This window comes from Anas acuta, chromosome 1 (genome assembly GCF_963932015.1).
Source record: "Anas acuta chromosome 1, bAnaAcu1.1, whole genome shotgun sequence".
Classification (NCBI taxonomy): Eukaryota; Metazoa; Chordata; class Aves; order Anseriformes; family Anatidae; genus Anas; species Anas acuta.
The window spans coordinates 119103565-119118966 of NC_088979.1; the positions used below are offsets into that span (position 1 = coordinate 119103565).

The window sequence follows — 15402 nt, forward strand, 5'->3', positions numbered from 1 at the left end:
AACACAGCAAAGGAAAAAATAACCAATGTACTTTTGGCAAGCATCTCTCCCATCACCCCAGTATCATTCCTTTTTTTTTTTTTTTAATAGGAAACGTGGTATAGTGGATAAAGAGGGAGCAGTATGTGATATAACTTGACTTCAGCAAGCCTGACAGCCTCCTGAGCAAGCCAAGAAAAGATGGTGGATGTTAAATCACCATCAGGACGCTTCAAAGAGCTGCAATCAATAGATTCCTACCTGTCGGGATGGAGGTTTTAGTGGGCTGTTACCACAGTCCACTTCTCTGCCCTGATCTCTTTGATGCTGCAATTAACACCTCTGTGATGGAACAGGAAGAGGGCACCTGACTTGTGTCGGTGGCACCAAGTTGGAGGTAGCGGCAAGTGCCTTGGAGACGAGGAGGATTAAGAAACCCGAAGTGGTGGTCTCCATGGAGAAAACAACTAGAAAGAATCCCACAACAGCGAGCACAAAGCGCTGTGCTTGGGAAGGGGGGAAATAACAATTAATGTTCAATGGCACAAGTGGGGACTGAGCGCCTGCAGACCAGTACCTGAGGTCTAAAGAGCAGCACGGACTAAATAAGAGATGAGGTGTTGTTGTAAAAAAAAGATGAATCTCATCTTATTCTGGTAAGCTAAGCATGATATGCAAAACATGGCTGCTACTTATTTGCCTTTTATCTGCACAAAAGGCTCTGAATTGGAACTCCTGCTTTGGTTTGGGACAGTTAAGGAAACGTATGGAAAAAAACAGACAGCAGTGAACGAAATACAATGCAAGGGTTGGAAAATATGGCCTGCAAGAAGTAAGCCTGTTAATCTAGACTGGAGAGGTCTAAGACACAAGGGTTCATGGGCAGGTGAGAGGTAGTTTTGAGAAAAAGTAGGATAAATTACCACCACGTATTGTGGAAGGACCAGAAATACTTGGTAACAAAATCAGTTCAGATGAGATCATAGTAAAAGCTTTCCAAGTGCAAAAAGCATGAATGAATGGCCACACGCTGGCTATGCAGGTGCAGGGTCTCTTCAAAAAATATATGTTAGGGGCAGCCGGTGTCTAGCTGATCTTCTCTCAGTGCACAGAGAAAGACCAGACCACCTCTTCTGGGTCCTTCCAGTTCTCCGCTCCTCTGATCAGACACCACCAGAAATACATGGGGTAGTAAATGGAAAGAGTCTCTAGTCATGTCACCCCAAAATGAGGCACCTGGGTCAGAAAGACAGAAGAGATGGCCACGGTTATACTCGACCTTTTTGTAGTGGATGTCTACTTCTCCCAGCAGAGAAGACTTTGAATTTGAAAAGGGGGAAAGACAGATGAAGAGTAGGGGATAACCCACCTCATGGCAACAGTTTGCAAAAGGAGTTTTTCCACTGTTAGCTGGCTACTAGGATGTAATCTTTTTGTCTGTGTCCTTTCATTACCCATCTTTTAGACCTCTGCAGTATGGCCCAGCTGGGAGGGATCCCATCAGAGGACAGCCTGTGATACACTCCTACAGCTCTGACCAGCAGAGTTCATCTCAGGGAAAGCTCATCTTCTGAAGGGAGGAAAGGATCTGCCCCCAAAATGCAATTCCATTAACCTGCAATGATCTCAACACAGGCTGTGATGTGTCCCAAGGATTGCCTATTTCTTTCGCCTGGCACTGTGGTTATGGCAGTGGCCTTCTGTACTTGTAATGCACCGATCCAGTATCTACCTACCCCTTAGTCTCTGATACAGCTATCCCATTTGCTGGACACAGCTGAACACCCTGCTCCTTCATCTTTCAGGAGCAGCATTTTATTTATTTGAGTTCAGGATGCCCACAGCTTCACGTAGCTGTTGGTTTTAAATTTATGACATAAAAAGAGTAGGAAATAAATTACATTAAATTAAAATAAAAAAGCTTATTACAACTCAGTATCTAATCTCCTTTCATTTGCACTAGCGACAGACTATTTTTTTTCAGGCAAACAACCTGCAAATCTGAGAATAATAATAATAATAATTGATATGAGAAAATTATACTGGGAGAGGAAAGGGAATATTTTGTAACATATACTAGTTTCTAATAAATTAGTTTTATTAGTTAAGATTATTTCAAATGAATTATTTATTAGTTTTAAACTAATAAAAGCACAGATTAAAATGAGTCTAACTCTTCCAAATTGTAAAAGATTTCATAGTTCTCATTTTTTTCCCTTTTTTTTTTTCCTTTTTATTTTATTTTTTTTTTCCAAACCAAACCAGATTTACTTTTAGAAAAATCGAAGCTGTGTTAGAGTTTCAAGTTTCATCCAATTACAGCACTCTGGGACCTGGGGCTTTAGAAGAAAGCATGATATTGTAGCGGGTCTTTTAGTATCCACAATCCACTGACACCTTGTTTAGAGGCATCCAGAGTTTATATGTGCCAGTGCCTGAATTTTCTCATCCTCAGAAAGGTGGCAGTAGCTCAGAGCTGGACACCCGCATACCTAAGTGAAAGCTTGGCTGGAGAACTCAATTCTGCTGCTTAGGCCTGTGTCTAATGGGCACAAATAAAATTAATAATACATGTGCATGGCTCTAAAATTCATTTGCACCTACATTTTCCTTGACAGGTAAATAGAAACTGCGTGCAGTCAGACTTCACCAGCAATAGGCTACCTGCACGGTTGCAGTTTTCAGTGAGGCCAGGTACATCCCCAGGGCTCTGCCAGTACTTTTCATGCCATGTCCATTCCCACAACCCCTCAAACAAGCTGTGGGACATATTCTGTGTGCTGATGCTCACTGCTCCTCACGCTGCTGAAGGAGGATTTTCAGCAAAAGGGCAGCCTTCGTTCTCAGTGAGCTCCCATGTAAAGCATCACCTCTGACCATGCATCCCAACCTTGCCTTGCAGATAAACACACAACCTCCCAGTCAGCCCTGAGCCTTTCAAGTAATACCAGCAAGAGGAGAGTCCATTTGTGCATGCATTTATGGTCCCAGTGATTCAAACATTTGCTGTGAGAAATAAAATTCAGAGCATTTTGGGTTACTACACAGAAGAAACAACAAGCTCCAGTCTGAATGATAATGAGAAAGCTGAACGTATCTGTAATATGTATTAAACACAGCCATACATTCCTATCTATTTAAGCTAATCTATAAATATTTTAGATAAATAGGCTGAGCGACAGAATTGCATGAAAGAAGAAAAAACACACACAAAAGAGTGAAGTGTTTTGTTTGGTATTCTGGTCTGGGCAGAACTGATCAGGCAAACTCCATAATGTCCTTACCAGTAATTGGTGAGCCCCTAGATATGTTTGCTCTCTATTATAGCATGAATGCAGGCTGACAGATAGGACAACGTTGCTTCAGATTGCCAAGTTCCCAGTTTCCCTGTAACACACGCAGGAGGAGGGTAGCTAAAAATGGAGAGGGCAACATAAGGTAAGCAGCAGCTACCTCGGGTACCAGGTTTCACACATGCCTGGAGACTGTGCACCCTGCAAACTGATGACCCAGCACAGAAAAACATCCAGGAAAAATGAATTCCCCAGCCTGGCAAAGAGCTGACAACGGGAGGCTGAATAGCACAACACTTTTTTTCATGGCAACAAGAAACAAAAGAAGAAGAAGGAAATCTGTGGAAAGAGGGGGCGAAGAAACCAGAGGGCTATCCGGGAAGACACGAGGCGAGCACATCGTTCTGACAAGTGTCATCACAAACAAATGCCTTCCCCTCAGCACCAGAACAACCAGAGCTAGCAGCTAGGTTTGCATTATGCTAGAACGTGCCTTGGCATCACCGGCATTCCCTGCTCTGTCACTGCCTTGGGAAGGACAGGCTAACAGCAGAGTCAAGCCTTGCCATGCCGCAGCGGAAGGGGACAGTCCCGTTGAAACCTAAAGGGATTGCTCCCTCCTGGCTGACATTGCAAGGCCTGCAGTCTACCGACTCCTGGGTTTCTCTAAGACACAGATCCTTCCACCCACCGTGTTTTTCTCAAGCATGTTGCTTACCTTGCACGATCAAGTAAACCTGGGAAGTCTTGGGGTGATGCTGTGTCTGCACTGAACACGTGTAGGACCCCTCATCGTAGACATCCACTTTCTGGATCCGCAGGCTGTACTCCAGGGGGCTTCTCTTCTCCAGCTCCACTCGAGGGTCCAGGGACCACTTGTCCTCTCCAGCAAAAATGATGCCGGAACGGTTTAACCAGGCCACCTTGGAGCTTCTGTCTTCTACATAACACCTGCAGAGGATAAGAAAGGGAGATTAACAGGGAGATTAGCAAACCCCTTCATCTCCTTTTTGACCCTTCCCTTCACCACGTTGCTCAGAAACCCTGCAGCATACTCCCACTTTGCCAGCAAACCACAGGAGCTCCTCACCACTGCAACCCCATGGCCACATGTTTCAGAAGGATTTTCTGACAGGCTTCATGAATATCTGTGATTTAGGGTGATCATGATTCCTGCTCTCACTTCCTTTTGTTTGTGGTCTATACCTGCATTGAAAATGACTTTGGAATGCCACAAGAGATCCTGGTCACCAAATCCCTTCTAACCCCGGCAGTAGGAAAGGCCAGAAGGAGTCCTTCCCACACTTTTCCTTGACAGGGAGGGGTGAAGGTGCTGTGAAGACAAACACGTTTTTGGCCAAGGCACTGCTTTCAAGCTCCAGAAGGTGCAGAAGGCCCAGAAGGTTTGCACAGAAGAGATGCCATGCTGGAGAGGAGGCACGTTCTGCTCGCTCTTGGCTGAAGAAGACATGGGGACACAACTCCTCCTGGCAGCTGTACCCACCAGGGCCAGGCTCAGGCAGGCTGACAGGGTTTTTCCTGCAGCAGCCCATGCCGTGTTTGTGCTGCAGATAAAAGAGGGAAGTTCAGCCTCCAGAGCTGTCCCTCCTTCACCTCTCGAGTCCTGCCCACAGCCCGCTGGCATCCAAATAACCCAGCGCCTCTCCCCAGCGCAATCCAGGCACGCGTTGCATTCGAGAGAGAACAGAGAGAGGATAAAGATTATCGAGTGGAGATAAGACAAATATTTGACAGTAGGCTTTTACACAGCCTCTTAGCACAGGGCAGACATTTTCCAAGTTCCTCTGCCTGAATGCGTTTCATTCACGCCGTTCCACAGCTGCTGCCCCGGGCAATGTGACCCCACCAGCACGGCCGACACCTCCCACCCTTTCCCCCAAAGGCATGCCCAAGGATGCTCTCTGACTTGCTCCGGGGTTACTCGTGGGCTGGATGGAAGCCAGGCTGCGTGGGAGGAGACGAGAGGCTCACCAAGCTGCTGGCCAGGCTGGGAGCAGCTCCGTCTGAGCGGACAAACATTTGCTTTAGGGAGCAGCCCAAACCCCAGCCAGCAATCAGGTTCTCGTATGAAAGACAGGGGTAGGGGGATCAGCGAGCAGCCATCTGTATTTAACAACCAGCACTGCAGTGCCAGCTCGCCAGGCCATCCTGGGCTGCCACCACATGTGGCAGGAGCTGGAATTGGGGACCTGGGGAGGGGATGGTGCCCATGGGATGAGGTGGCTCCGCAGGGACACCCAGGCCAGGCAGCCTTCCCACACACATGTGCCTGCGTAGGTCTGCAGCAGCACGGAGAATCGGAGGGTTAGATCTTTTTCAAAAGGCGTTCACAGCCCCTCTCTGCACATTTTGGATTTGTGAAAATCCCTGGCGGGGATGGCGGTGAGGAGCTAAGCAGATTAACAGCCGCAGCTGAAGGCTGTGGGCGTTGAAGTTTCTTCATCACTTGTGAATGACTGTGCACCAACACAGACGTGCTCTCTACTGGCCTCAGGCAACTTCTTGTCCTTGTCACCATGTATGCCCCATCCACTGTTTCCACTCCCTGAGGTCACTTTCCCTGCAGGACCTTGGTGAGAGACCAAACAGCACAGGAAAATAAACCCTACCATTCATTCCCCATGAACAGGGCATCTTGCTGGGCTTCTGCCTGCCACGACCCTGGGGCTGAGAGGAGGAAGAGATGGATGACCTCAAAAAATACTGTCCCCAAGAAGAGAAAGAGTGTGCCACAACCTGTCCTGTGCTGCTTTTGCCATGGGGTCAGCCCTAGGCCAGTGGTTAATCCCTACACTCAGCCTCACAAGTGCCCTGATGATGGCAGGCAGCACTGAAACCAACTGAGGGAGAAGCAAGGAGAATTGGAGGAGTGAGTGAAATGGATCTGAGCTGCTCACTTAGGCACACCCATTCCTCTGAAATTATTACAGAAAAAAAAAAATCAATGTACAGGTCTGGAAATCCCCTGGTGTGCTCCGAACACGCGTCCACATGGATGAGGTATCCCAGGGCGTCCGCCTGCACGCACGCACGCGCCCTCCTACTCCGCCAAAGTTGCCACCCAGCCTTATGGATCATGCTTTAATAAGGATTTATGGTGATGATTTTCACAGTGTAATAAGTACTAATTCAATACTAATAGAATATTAAATGGCACGTTAACTGACGTTTTAACCGCGAGGCAGCAGGAGCGAGGCTTCCGCGAGATATCAAATGGCTCTTCCCGTTCACTAATAATCAATAATCGAGTTCACAGAGATAGTCAAACGCTTTTCATTAGGCTTATTGAAAGCATTACCATCAGTGTCAGTGAGTGCTAATAAACTATTTGCGATCCATCCATTTTGTTTTTCCTCGTGGCTTCAGGTTTAATTTCCTGATATCTGCTGATGCAGCGACCGAGAGGAGCGGCTAGTGGTGATGGCCATGCCTCGGATCACCACTGCAGGAACTGGGGAGTTATTGATCTCAGCACCAATTCAAACTACACACAAAGAAAGAACAAAAGACCTTGTTGCCGTGCCTCTTTAGTCTCCCTTTCTTTCTCATGAGTTTGGTTCCTTTAAGATTTTTTAGTTACTGCACTATTTCTAGCTGCTACCGATGTGTTTCCACTCCTCACCCAGTGGCTAACAATCATAAGAACCAGCCAGGAGACGATCAGAAACTGGAACTGGAGAAAGGCACCTTGACATCCTCCACCTCCTCTCCTGCAAATGCAGAAAATGGTCCTGGGCCATCTCACAGGAGGAAGGGGAAGGAGATGACACCGCAGGAAAACTCTTTGGGATCTTCAATCAGAACCACCATCACCTCTAATATGAGTGAGGAGAGATATAGGAAAAACTGAACACATGACAGAAAGGAAATCCCACCTAGCTCATTCTCTCCAGAGAAGTTGCTGCTTTGTTGCTGACTGCAGCTACTCACTCTCACAGCCATGACTAGCTCCACAGCGCAGCACTGTTAGGAGAGGAATTAATGCTCACCAGCCCCCTTCATCATGTGCTTGGCCACGCACAGGATGCCTTGTGTCCTTTATTGCCTTCAGAAGGGTCTTTCAGGGTTAAGTTAAAGCCAGTGTTTGGGAGGAGTGGGGGGCACTGAGAGCCCACAGGCATGAAGGAATCCCTGTAGGACCTGGCGAAGCTGCTGTTTAAATGATTACTTTAACACAGCAGGGATTTTACAGCATTACTGGTGATGGATTGGGTCCCCTTGAACCCGGGATAATTGTTTTGGTTTATTGCTGCTATAGCTCCAAATAAATAAGTTCTTTGAGAGCAGACCCAGTCCCCTGATCCTCTGCTAGAAACCTGCTGGTAAGAAGACGCAAGCTGCTAGGTTTAAAGGAAATACATTGTGCTGCTTCACCACCAAACCATGTCTCCTGGAATCACAGAAGCATTGAGGTTAGGAAGAACCACTTAATATCATCAAGTCCAAACATAAACCTAACACTACCAAGCCCCATCACTAAAGCATGGCTCATAAGCACCGCATTCACACATCTGTTAAATACCTCCTGGTATGGGGACTCCACCACTTCCATGGGCAGCCTGTTCCACCCCTTCCAGGAAGAAATTATTCATGAAACCCTATCTAAACCTTCCCTGGTACAACCCAAGGCCTTTTACTTGTGTCCTATTCCTAGTTACCTGAGAAAAGAGCTGGACGCTCTCCTCACTGTAAGCTCCTTCCATGTGGTTGGAGAAGCAGCCTCCCCTCAGCCTCCTTTTCTCCAGACTAAATAAACCCCAGTTCCCTCAGCTGCTCCTCATAACTCGTTTTCTACTCCCTTCACCAGCTTTGTTGTTTCTTCTCTTGATTTCCATCAACTCAGTATCTTTCTTGACACGAGGGGCCCCAAACGGAACACAGTATTCGAGGTGCAGTCTCACCAGAGCCAAGCACAGAGGGACAGTCACTTCCCCAGTCCTGCTGGGACCAATCCTGGTAACACCATTTCTGATGCAGGCCAGGATGCCATTTGCCTTTGTGGCCACCTGGGCACACTGCTGGCTCATGTTCTTGCCAAATTTGGGAGAAAAACAAACAACAAGCATGGTTTTGCACTGCATTTTTTGCCCTCTTTCTCAAAATACATAGTGGACACAGCTCTGTGTCATCATCCTGTCTGCTCGTGCTCTTCAGCCTTCCCTGGCTTTGAAAGCAAGGACCTGAGAGAGGTGACCACTAACTGGGAGCAGCGAGAGGCCCAGTCTGGGTATAGACAGGGCTCTTTGTCCCCTTTGGCTTTCCCCCAGAGGGATCTTCACATGTCTGTGCAAAGGCCCTCACACCTTTCTGCACCTCCTGGGCTGATAATTCATCACTCAGGTGGTAATTTCGGGCCCTTCCCCTGCTGGAGTGTTGCAGGGCTGGTAGGGTCCCCGCGCTGCTGCTCGCCCTCCCCGTGCTTGGTATGGCACACCGCTCAAAGTCTTTCTGCTCTGCAGATCAGAAACTTTTTTTTTCCCCTTCTAATTTTAAGTCTAGATTTATTCATGGCTGGTTTATATCCATTCCCTCTCATGCCAACACCATCCTTTAGCTTAAATAGCTCTTCTCTCTCCCGGGTGCTTATCTTCCAGCGTGTTCACTGAGAGCAATCATATTCCCTCTCAGCCTTCATTTTGCTGGGCTCAACAAGCCAAACTCTTCTAGTTTCTTCTTGTATGATAGACTCTCCATTGCCCTAAACATCCCAGTAGCCCTTCTCCGCACCTGCTCCAGCCTCAATTCCTCTGTCGTGACCGGAATTCGTACCCAGCTTCCTAGATGAGGTCTCCCCAGTGCCTTGTACAGCAGCGCTCCTATCTCGCTCTCTCTCCCATCAACTCCTTTTAATGAAAGCAAAAAGGATTGCGAGCGGTGAATATGACTATCAGTGCAGAACCGCTCATGTGCTGTGAGCATCCTCGTCTCGCAGTCCGTGCGATACACATGGAAAATGAAGCCCGGGGGAATTCACCAAAAATACACCAGCCTGAAAGGAGAGCCGCGCGGTCTCTCGCTAGCAGACACGCAGCTGGTCTCACATGGGTTTTCTTTATGTTAAAATGACTACTTAAGTGTATAGGTTTCTGTTTGTGTAGAAAAAAAAAATCAAACCCCAAATTACAGTAATTGTTATGCCAGAACTCTCCCGGGGCAGCTGTGACTGTATCAGAGCAAGAGAACTTATACTGGCATGATTTATTGCTCTTCCCATCTTCTGGGGATCACTCTACCTGCATAAACAACTCCAGCCCACATCCATTCAAGCACAGGTACCTTTCTAACGATATCAATATGAGCTGCTACGAGGAAAGTTAACTCCATCCTGGCCAGGTTTTCCTCCATCCCTCCAGGCCTAGGAAAAAAAACACTGATTTCTTTACAGCAGAGTTAGGAAGCATTTGGGTTTGTCCCCGTGAGGTGCCACGTCTGGCACCAGAGCAGAGAGTCCACACGTGTGTGCAGCAGGGCTGATGCCTGCAGGAACGCCAAGTGACAGCTTCCATCAGGGTCCCGCTCCAGGATTAGATGGGAGGATGAGACTGCTGAGGGAACACCGCGAGCCCCCTCCTTTTCCCTTTTTGGGGTTAGCCAAGGACTCGTCTGCCTCCCTTTCTGTCTCAGCCAAAAACCCAGCTCTGATCTTGGTCCAGTGTCACCAGGCGATGCCAATCTGCTGCTGATCACACAGCCCTGGTGAGACCTCCAGCCACGAGCGGATGCTTCGCTCCACTGCCTGCAGCCTCCCGTAGCATCACGGGGTCAGCACCGCCCCGAGGGGAGACCGAGGAATAGTGGGGATGTTGTAGGATAGCCACGGGGAACACTGCTGGAAGATCTGTCTTGTGGTTGTGCTGCACACTTCAGCTTAGGATGCCGTGCTTGTGCTGTCACTAGGACACAGGTTGACATTTAAAAGGCACCTGCAGTCGCTTAGGAACTGAAGTTCACTGAAAGACAACGAGTCCCTTCTGTTGGCTTTTACGCTGAATCAGTGAAAGGACCTGAAGCCAAACGGCTACTGAAGAGTCTCAGTGTCATTATTTTTGGAGAACACACCCAGAACGGGACTGGGAGCTCTAGTAAGGGCTCCCATCATCATACAGGCCATCATCCCCTCTGCTTTCCTTCACAAACTTCAGCACTGGAGGTCGCCTGTTCCTCCTGCCTGAACACTCACGGTGTGGGTGATGTTCACGTGCTCACCACCGTGTATTTCCAAAAGAGCTGCTCCCCAACTTCTCCCCTGGCTTCCTTCCCTTTAAAACAACTACCACCACCACCACAGAAAACGTTATTTCCGAGATGCGATCTCCTCCTCTGACAGGAGGGGAGGGAGGTTTGGCTGGGAAGCCCCACGTGGTTCGGTATCTGGTAATTATCCAGCCGCAGAGGCGATGTGAAACGTTCTGTGCTGTCGCGGAGAATGACAGCACCTGGAGCTCCAGCACCCAGATAAAAAGCGGAGAGACAATCGGGCAGATGGAGAAAGGCAACGCTACATCGCGGGGAGAGGGAGGGGGGAGAGAAAGGAGTGGGGAGAGGCGAAAGCTGGCGAGAAACATCAAGGCAGCCGGCACAGCTAGTGGAGAATGAGATGATGCCACGGATTGGAAATGCAAAGGGCAGCTCTGAAAGAGGGGGACGCAGAAAGGAAGCGAGTGAGGGCACCAGAGGGTGAGGTGCAGTGTTTGCCACCCCACAGGGCCCACAGGGCTTGCCCCCGTGATGCTGCAAGCAAGGAGTGTGCCCACGGCGCTGGCAGCGACGGCTGGGTCAGGAGGAGCTGGCTGCCAGGTGGCCCGAAGCCACGCACCACCTCTGGGAGGGTTTGTGATGCGGGGAAATAAAGCCAAACGATCAGATCGGGGCCAAAGGCTTGCCAGGGACCGATGCTGGACACCAGCCTCCACGCCTGCTGGGACGGTGACCAAGCTGTTGGCAGCGCCCCGTGTGTCTGCAGTGGAAGCACCTCTTCGAGCAGGCAGGAGGGACAAGGAGCCCTGGTGCCCACACCTCTGTGTCTGGGGAAGGAAATGGGAACGGAGCAGCAGTAAAGGGGTACTACAGGATCTGAGCACCCGGCCACATGGCCCAGCGCTCCCCCTCCTATGATTAGTGACAGCTGTTTCAGAGGAAGGTGGAACACCTCCTCAAATGACAACGTAAATCACCATCTAAATAATTTCACCATCGTTCCCAGCCATTAAAGCCTATTAATCTAGCCCCGAGCAAATATGAGTTGGCCTCCTCTCTGCATAACAGCTTGCATTCCACCTTGTAAGTTTGTACTCTACCTCTTTTATCCCCAGGCGTTTCTCAACCCGCTGCCCCCTTTTTCTTTTTTTAAACTCATTAACATCCTCATTTGGTGATACCTTGTGGCGGAGAATGTCATGGATTAACCCTTAGCAGGTACAAGGCTGTGAAATGACATCAGATTTAAGCGTTGTAAGAAACTGGGAGGTGTCTCCCGTGCTTTGTGCTGCGTGAAATGGTTCCTCCCAGCACCTGGGGAACACGCTACCTGCCTCCCAAGATGATGCATCCCAAGGAGGAAAGCCTCCTCGGTGTGCCAGCGCTCCAGTTATCACTTATTTACACCCGACCTCCACTGCTGGAGCGCCGCTGGTGGAGTCAGGGCTCGTAGAGACTGTGGAGACGATGTCTAGGGAAACACGTTAGCTTCCCTGCCTGTGCCAGAGCTATCAGCGGTGCCACCACAGATTGAGCTACACCCGTGCAAGCAACAGTGGGAAATAGGAAGAAAAAAGCCTAATGTAGACAAAGCCTTTGAGGAGCTTAACCCCTCTTCCCCTTTCCCATCTCTCTCCCACTTGAAAGCAGAGAACAGCTTCTGAGCAAGACACACGCTCTCATTTCCATATCTGAGGCCGGTCCTGAAATACCGTAGTGAAATAATGCTCTGAGAGAAGAGAGGAGACCACGGAGCAGGTTCCCTTTGAGAGATTCTGCCGCTTCTCTTCTTTAATTCCATCCAAAGCCAACTTCTGCTGAACGCCGAGCACATCTGGATGGGCGCAGCCGATCTCCGGCACCGCGTTACCAGCACAACACAGGGAAATTGGAGGGAATTCAGAGGCAAGCAACAACAAAATCCATCAAGGGCTGGAAAGGGATCAGCATCTAAGGGAAGCTTAAAAACATTAAATATGTATAACTTGACTAAGAGAGGACTTAAAAGGGATGTGTTGACAAGCTATACCTCTTTGGAAGCTGAAAGCACCGAGGGAGGAGAGGAATTACTGAGCATGATGTGTAGGGGTCAAAAAAAAGTAGAGAAATAAGTCTGTTCGAACTCGAGGAAGAACTTTTTGCCACCTACAAGTGCTAGCCTCATGAACAGTCCCCCAGGAAAAGCAAGGACGCTTATTTTGGACATTTAAAGCAAAGCTGGGCAAAGGCCTAGGGGATCCGTAACTGTGTGGGAACAGCTTCACAGTGGCTGCAAAGGGACAAACTGCCATGACCTTGTCGTCCTGCTTAGGAAAAGACAACCCTTCTCCCAAGTCTCTTCCAGGCTTAGCAATGTTTTTTAGGTATTTCCACTTCACATACTGCGAAATATTTCTCAGCAGGACTGCAGATCTCTATGCACTGTCCTAGAGTTAACTGGCACACCTATGGTCATGTTCGCATAAATAGTTCCTTTCGGAGTCAACAGACAGGTTAAAAACTACTGATACAAAGGCCAGAAGTGTTGTTATTTCCCCAAACCACCGGCATATGGTCGCATTCCCAAACGTGCCGCAAGGAAATTCGTCAAGCACTCAAGGAGTCACGACTGAACCCTGATTTTTCGAAGCGCTCAGCGCTGAAATTAAGACCAGATTTGCAGAAGTGCTTTGGAGCCCACCAGCCCCCAGTGTAACACACAGGCACCAAACTTCCAGAACAGCATTTGGCACAGGGAGCTCCGTTACCTTGCTGCCCAAATGGGCATGCTTTTGAAAATCCACCCCATAGGTGTTTTATAATCATAGAAGAAAATGCTCCAAGCTTGAGACTTGCACGCTGTATTTATCTCGTGTGCTGAAGAACTCAACTTTAAGTGGAAATCACAGCAAAGCTTTAGCAGATAGGCAGCGCTCAGCTCCGCTTCCTTCCTGTTATTTGCAGCTTTGCTGAATTTTGCCTCTCCCTAATGCACTGCTTCTGTCCACCATCAGATCAGGCCTTTTGAAAGGAGGCAGCTGAGAAAGGCTTGCGGGGAAGGGAAAGAAGAGAAGCAGCTGGAAGGGAGAGCTCCCAAAAGCTTTGATCTGAGCTTACCTTTATCCCCCCACACAACATGCCTTGCAGAGGAGGACATGTTGATAAATAAACAAACAGCCGGGGAGAGGGGGAAGAGCGGAAAAGCAGAAATGTCAGGTATATTTGATAGAGTTTTGCCTGTTCATACGAAAGCCGGGAGCTGGCTTAAAACCTCCTGTGTGGAAAACAGACCGGGAGGAAGACATGACTCACTGAGGAAAGGTGAAGGAATAATTCCCGCAGCCGGATCTCCTTGCCATCCTGCTAATAGCACCATCTTCTGTCACCTTGCCTTGGAGACCCTTGCAGGACTTGGTCTGGCACACGGCAGCTCTGTCACTCCGTGGAGAAGTATTACCGTGCCCGTTTTACACATAGTGAGATGTCAGAGAAGGGAAGAAATGTGCTGGGTGAAGTCACACACAGAAAGAGTTTGCAGCTGGAAACGAAGCCTGACAGACCTGACCCTCCTCACACCAAACTTTGTTTGCTGGGCACTGGTCGTGCGGGGATGTGGAGAGGTGGGGAGCGGTGGCTGCAAAGCAGCCTTCACAAACCCAGGCACCACCTCCGGGCACGCTCACCTTAGCAGCGCTGTGAGAGAGCGTGTTTCTCGTCCGCTCTAATTGGGAACTGCCTTGGGGATGTGCAGCCGGAGCAGAAAGGACGGGCTGAAGCACAAACCCTTGCTGCCCACGGTTTGAAAGCAACCAGCTCGGGTCAACTGGCTCCGAGCCTCGCAGCCCGAAGTGCTCCAGCTTCCAACAGCAGTGTGAGCATAACCGTGGAGACCGCTCTGGCTGCCTCTGCACCTTCTGACCCACAGCCTCCTCAAGCTGGTGAAACAGGCTGTGCAAACTGGCTGGAGGCGCAGCTAACTGCTCGTTTCCTTCCTGCCATGGCTGGGCCTAAGGCTGGCCACATGTACCAAGCCTGGTCTGAGGCTGGACTCCCACCTCTGCTCTCCTGGTGGGCCACTTGTGCCAAATAATTCCCAAAAGTCCAGCACTGCATGGGTAGGTGCCCAACAGCAGCTTCAGCTAGCATAAATCTAGGGTCAACGAGGCCCCCTCCCCACTGAAGTAAATAGATATGCCTACGTTTATAGGAGATGAGGATTGGCCCTGCTTCCTTGCACCAGCCTCTAAATGAATTTGTTAAATACAGCACTTCAGTCTGCTCGGTTAAAAGCGGCTCCAGCTGGCAGGAGGTTTCAGATCCAGGGAATGTTTAAAAGATGAGGATTTGTAGCCCGTGCTGAGTTTACACTTGGCTAGAGGTAGGCTCTTGTCAGCCGTGCAGGGGAGCTGCCATCACGCCCACCTGATGGGTGCCTGTGCGTCCCCGGCATCTGTGCGCGCCGGGACATTTACACGGGACCTCACAACCTTGTGGGGCCAACCCACACCAAAAGGACTCTCAGAGGCTGCTGGTTTCAGAGAGACTGAAGGTCCTGATGTACTTCTGCCAGGCTGAGGGGTTTCTTTTTGTTTGCTCTTGTAAATCACCACTCTTTTTTTTTTTCTGGGGGTGGGGTTGCGCACTGCATTTGAATGTGCAGCAAGGTAAGCATCAGCAGTGGGGGCAGCGAGAGCTGTTTGGGATTTGCAAGATGAGAGTGAAACGTAGTTAATTTTGACATGAAATCCTAAATAAGAGAATGTTAAAGTTATTCTTAGCTTACGAAAAAAAAAAAAAAAGAGAAGCTGTACTGTGATCGTCTGGCATGCCCTCCTGTATTGCATAGATCTCGTGATTCCTGCAGTTTAATCCCTTATCTGCTCACTAAAACAGATGGTGTTGCAGGCTCTTTGCAGACTCTGACAAATATGAC

General features: G+C 49.1%; 1 protein-coding gene across 3 annotated transcripts in view; it reads right to left on the minus strand.

The window, feature by feature from the left end:
* Positions 1-15402, minus strand: part of LSAMP (limbic system associated membrane protein) — an 878636-nt gene that overhangs the window by 136581 nt on the left and 726653 nt on the right. For all 3 annotated transcript variants that reach the window (XM_068697653.1, XM_068697642.1, XM_068697633.1), the window contains one exon: positions 3991-4223. In XM_068697653.1, coding sequence (XP_068553754.1) covers positions 3991-4223 — 233 coding nt within the window. The remainder of the gene's footprint in view (positions 1-3990; positions 4224-15402) is intronic.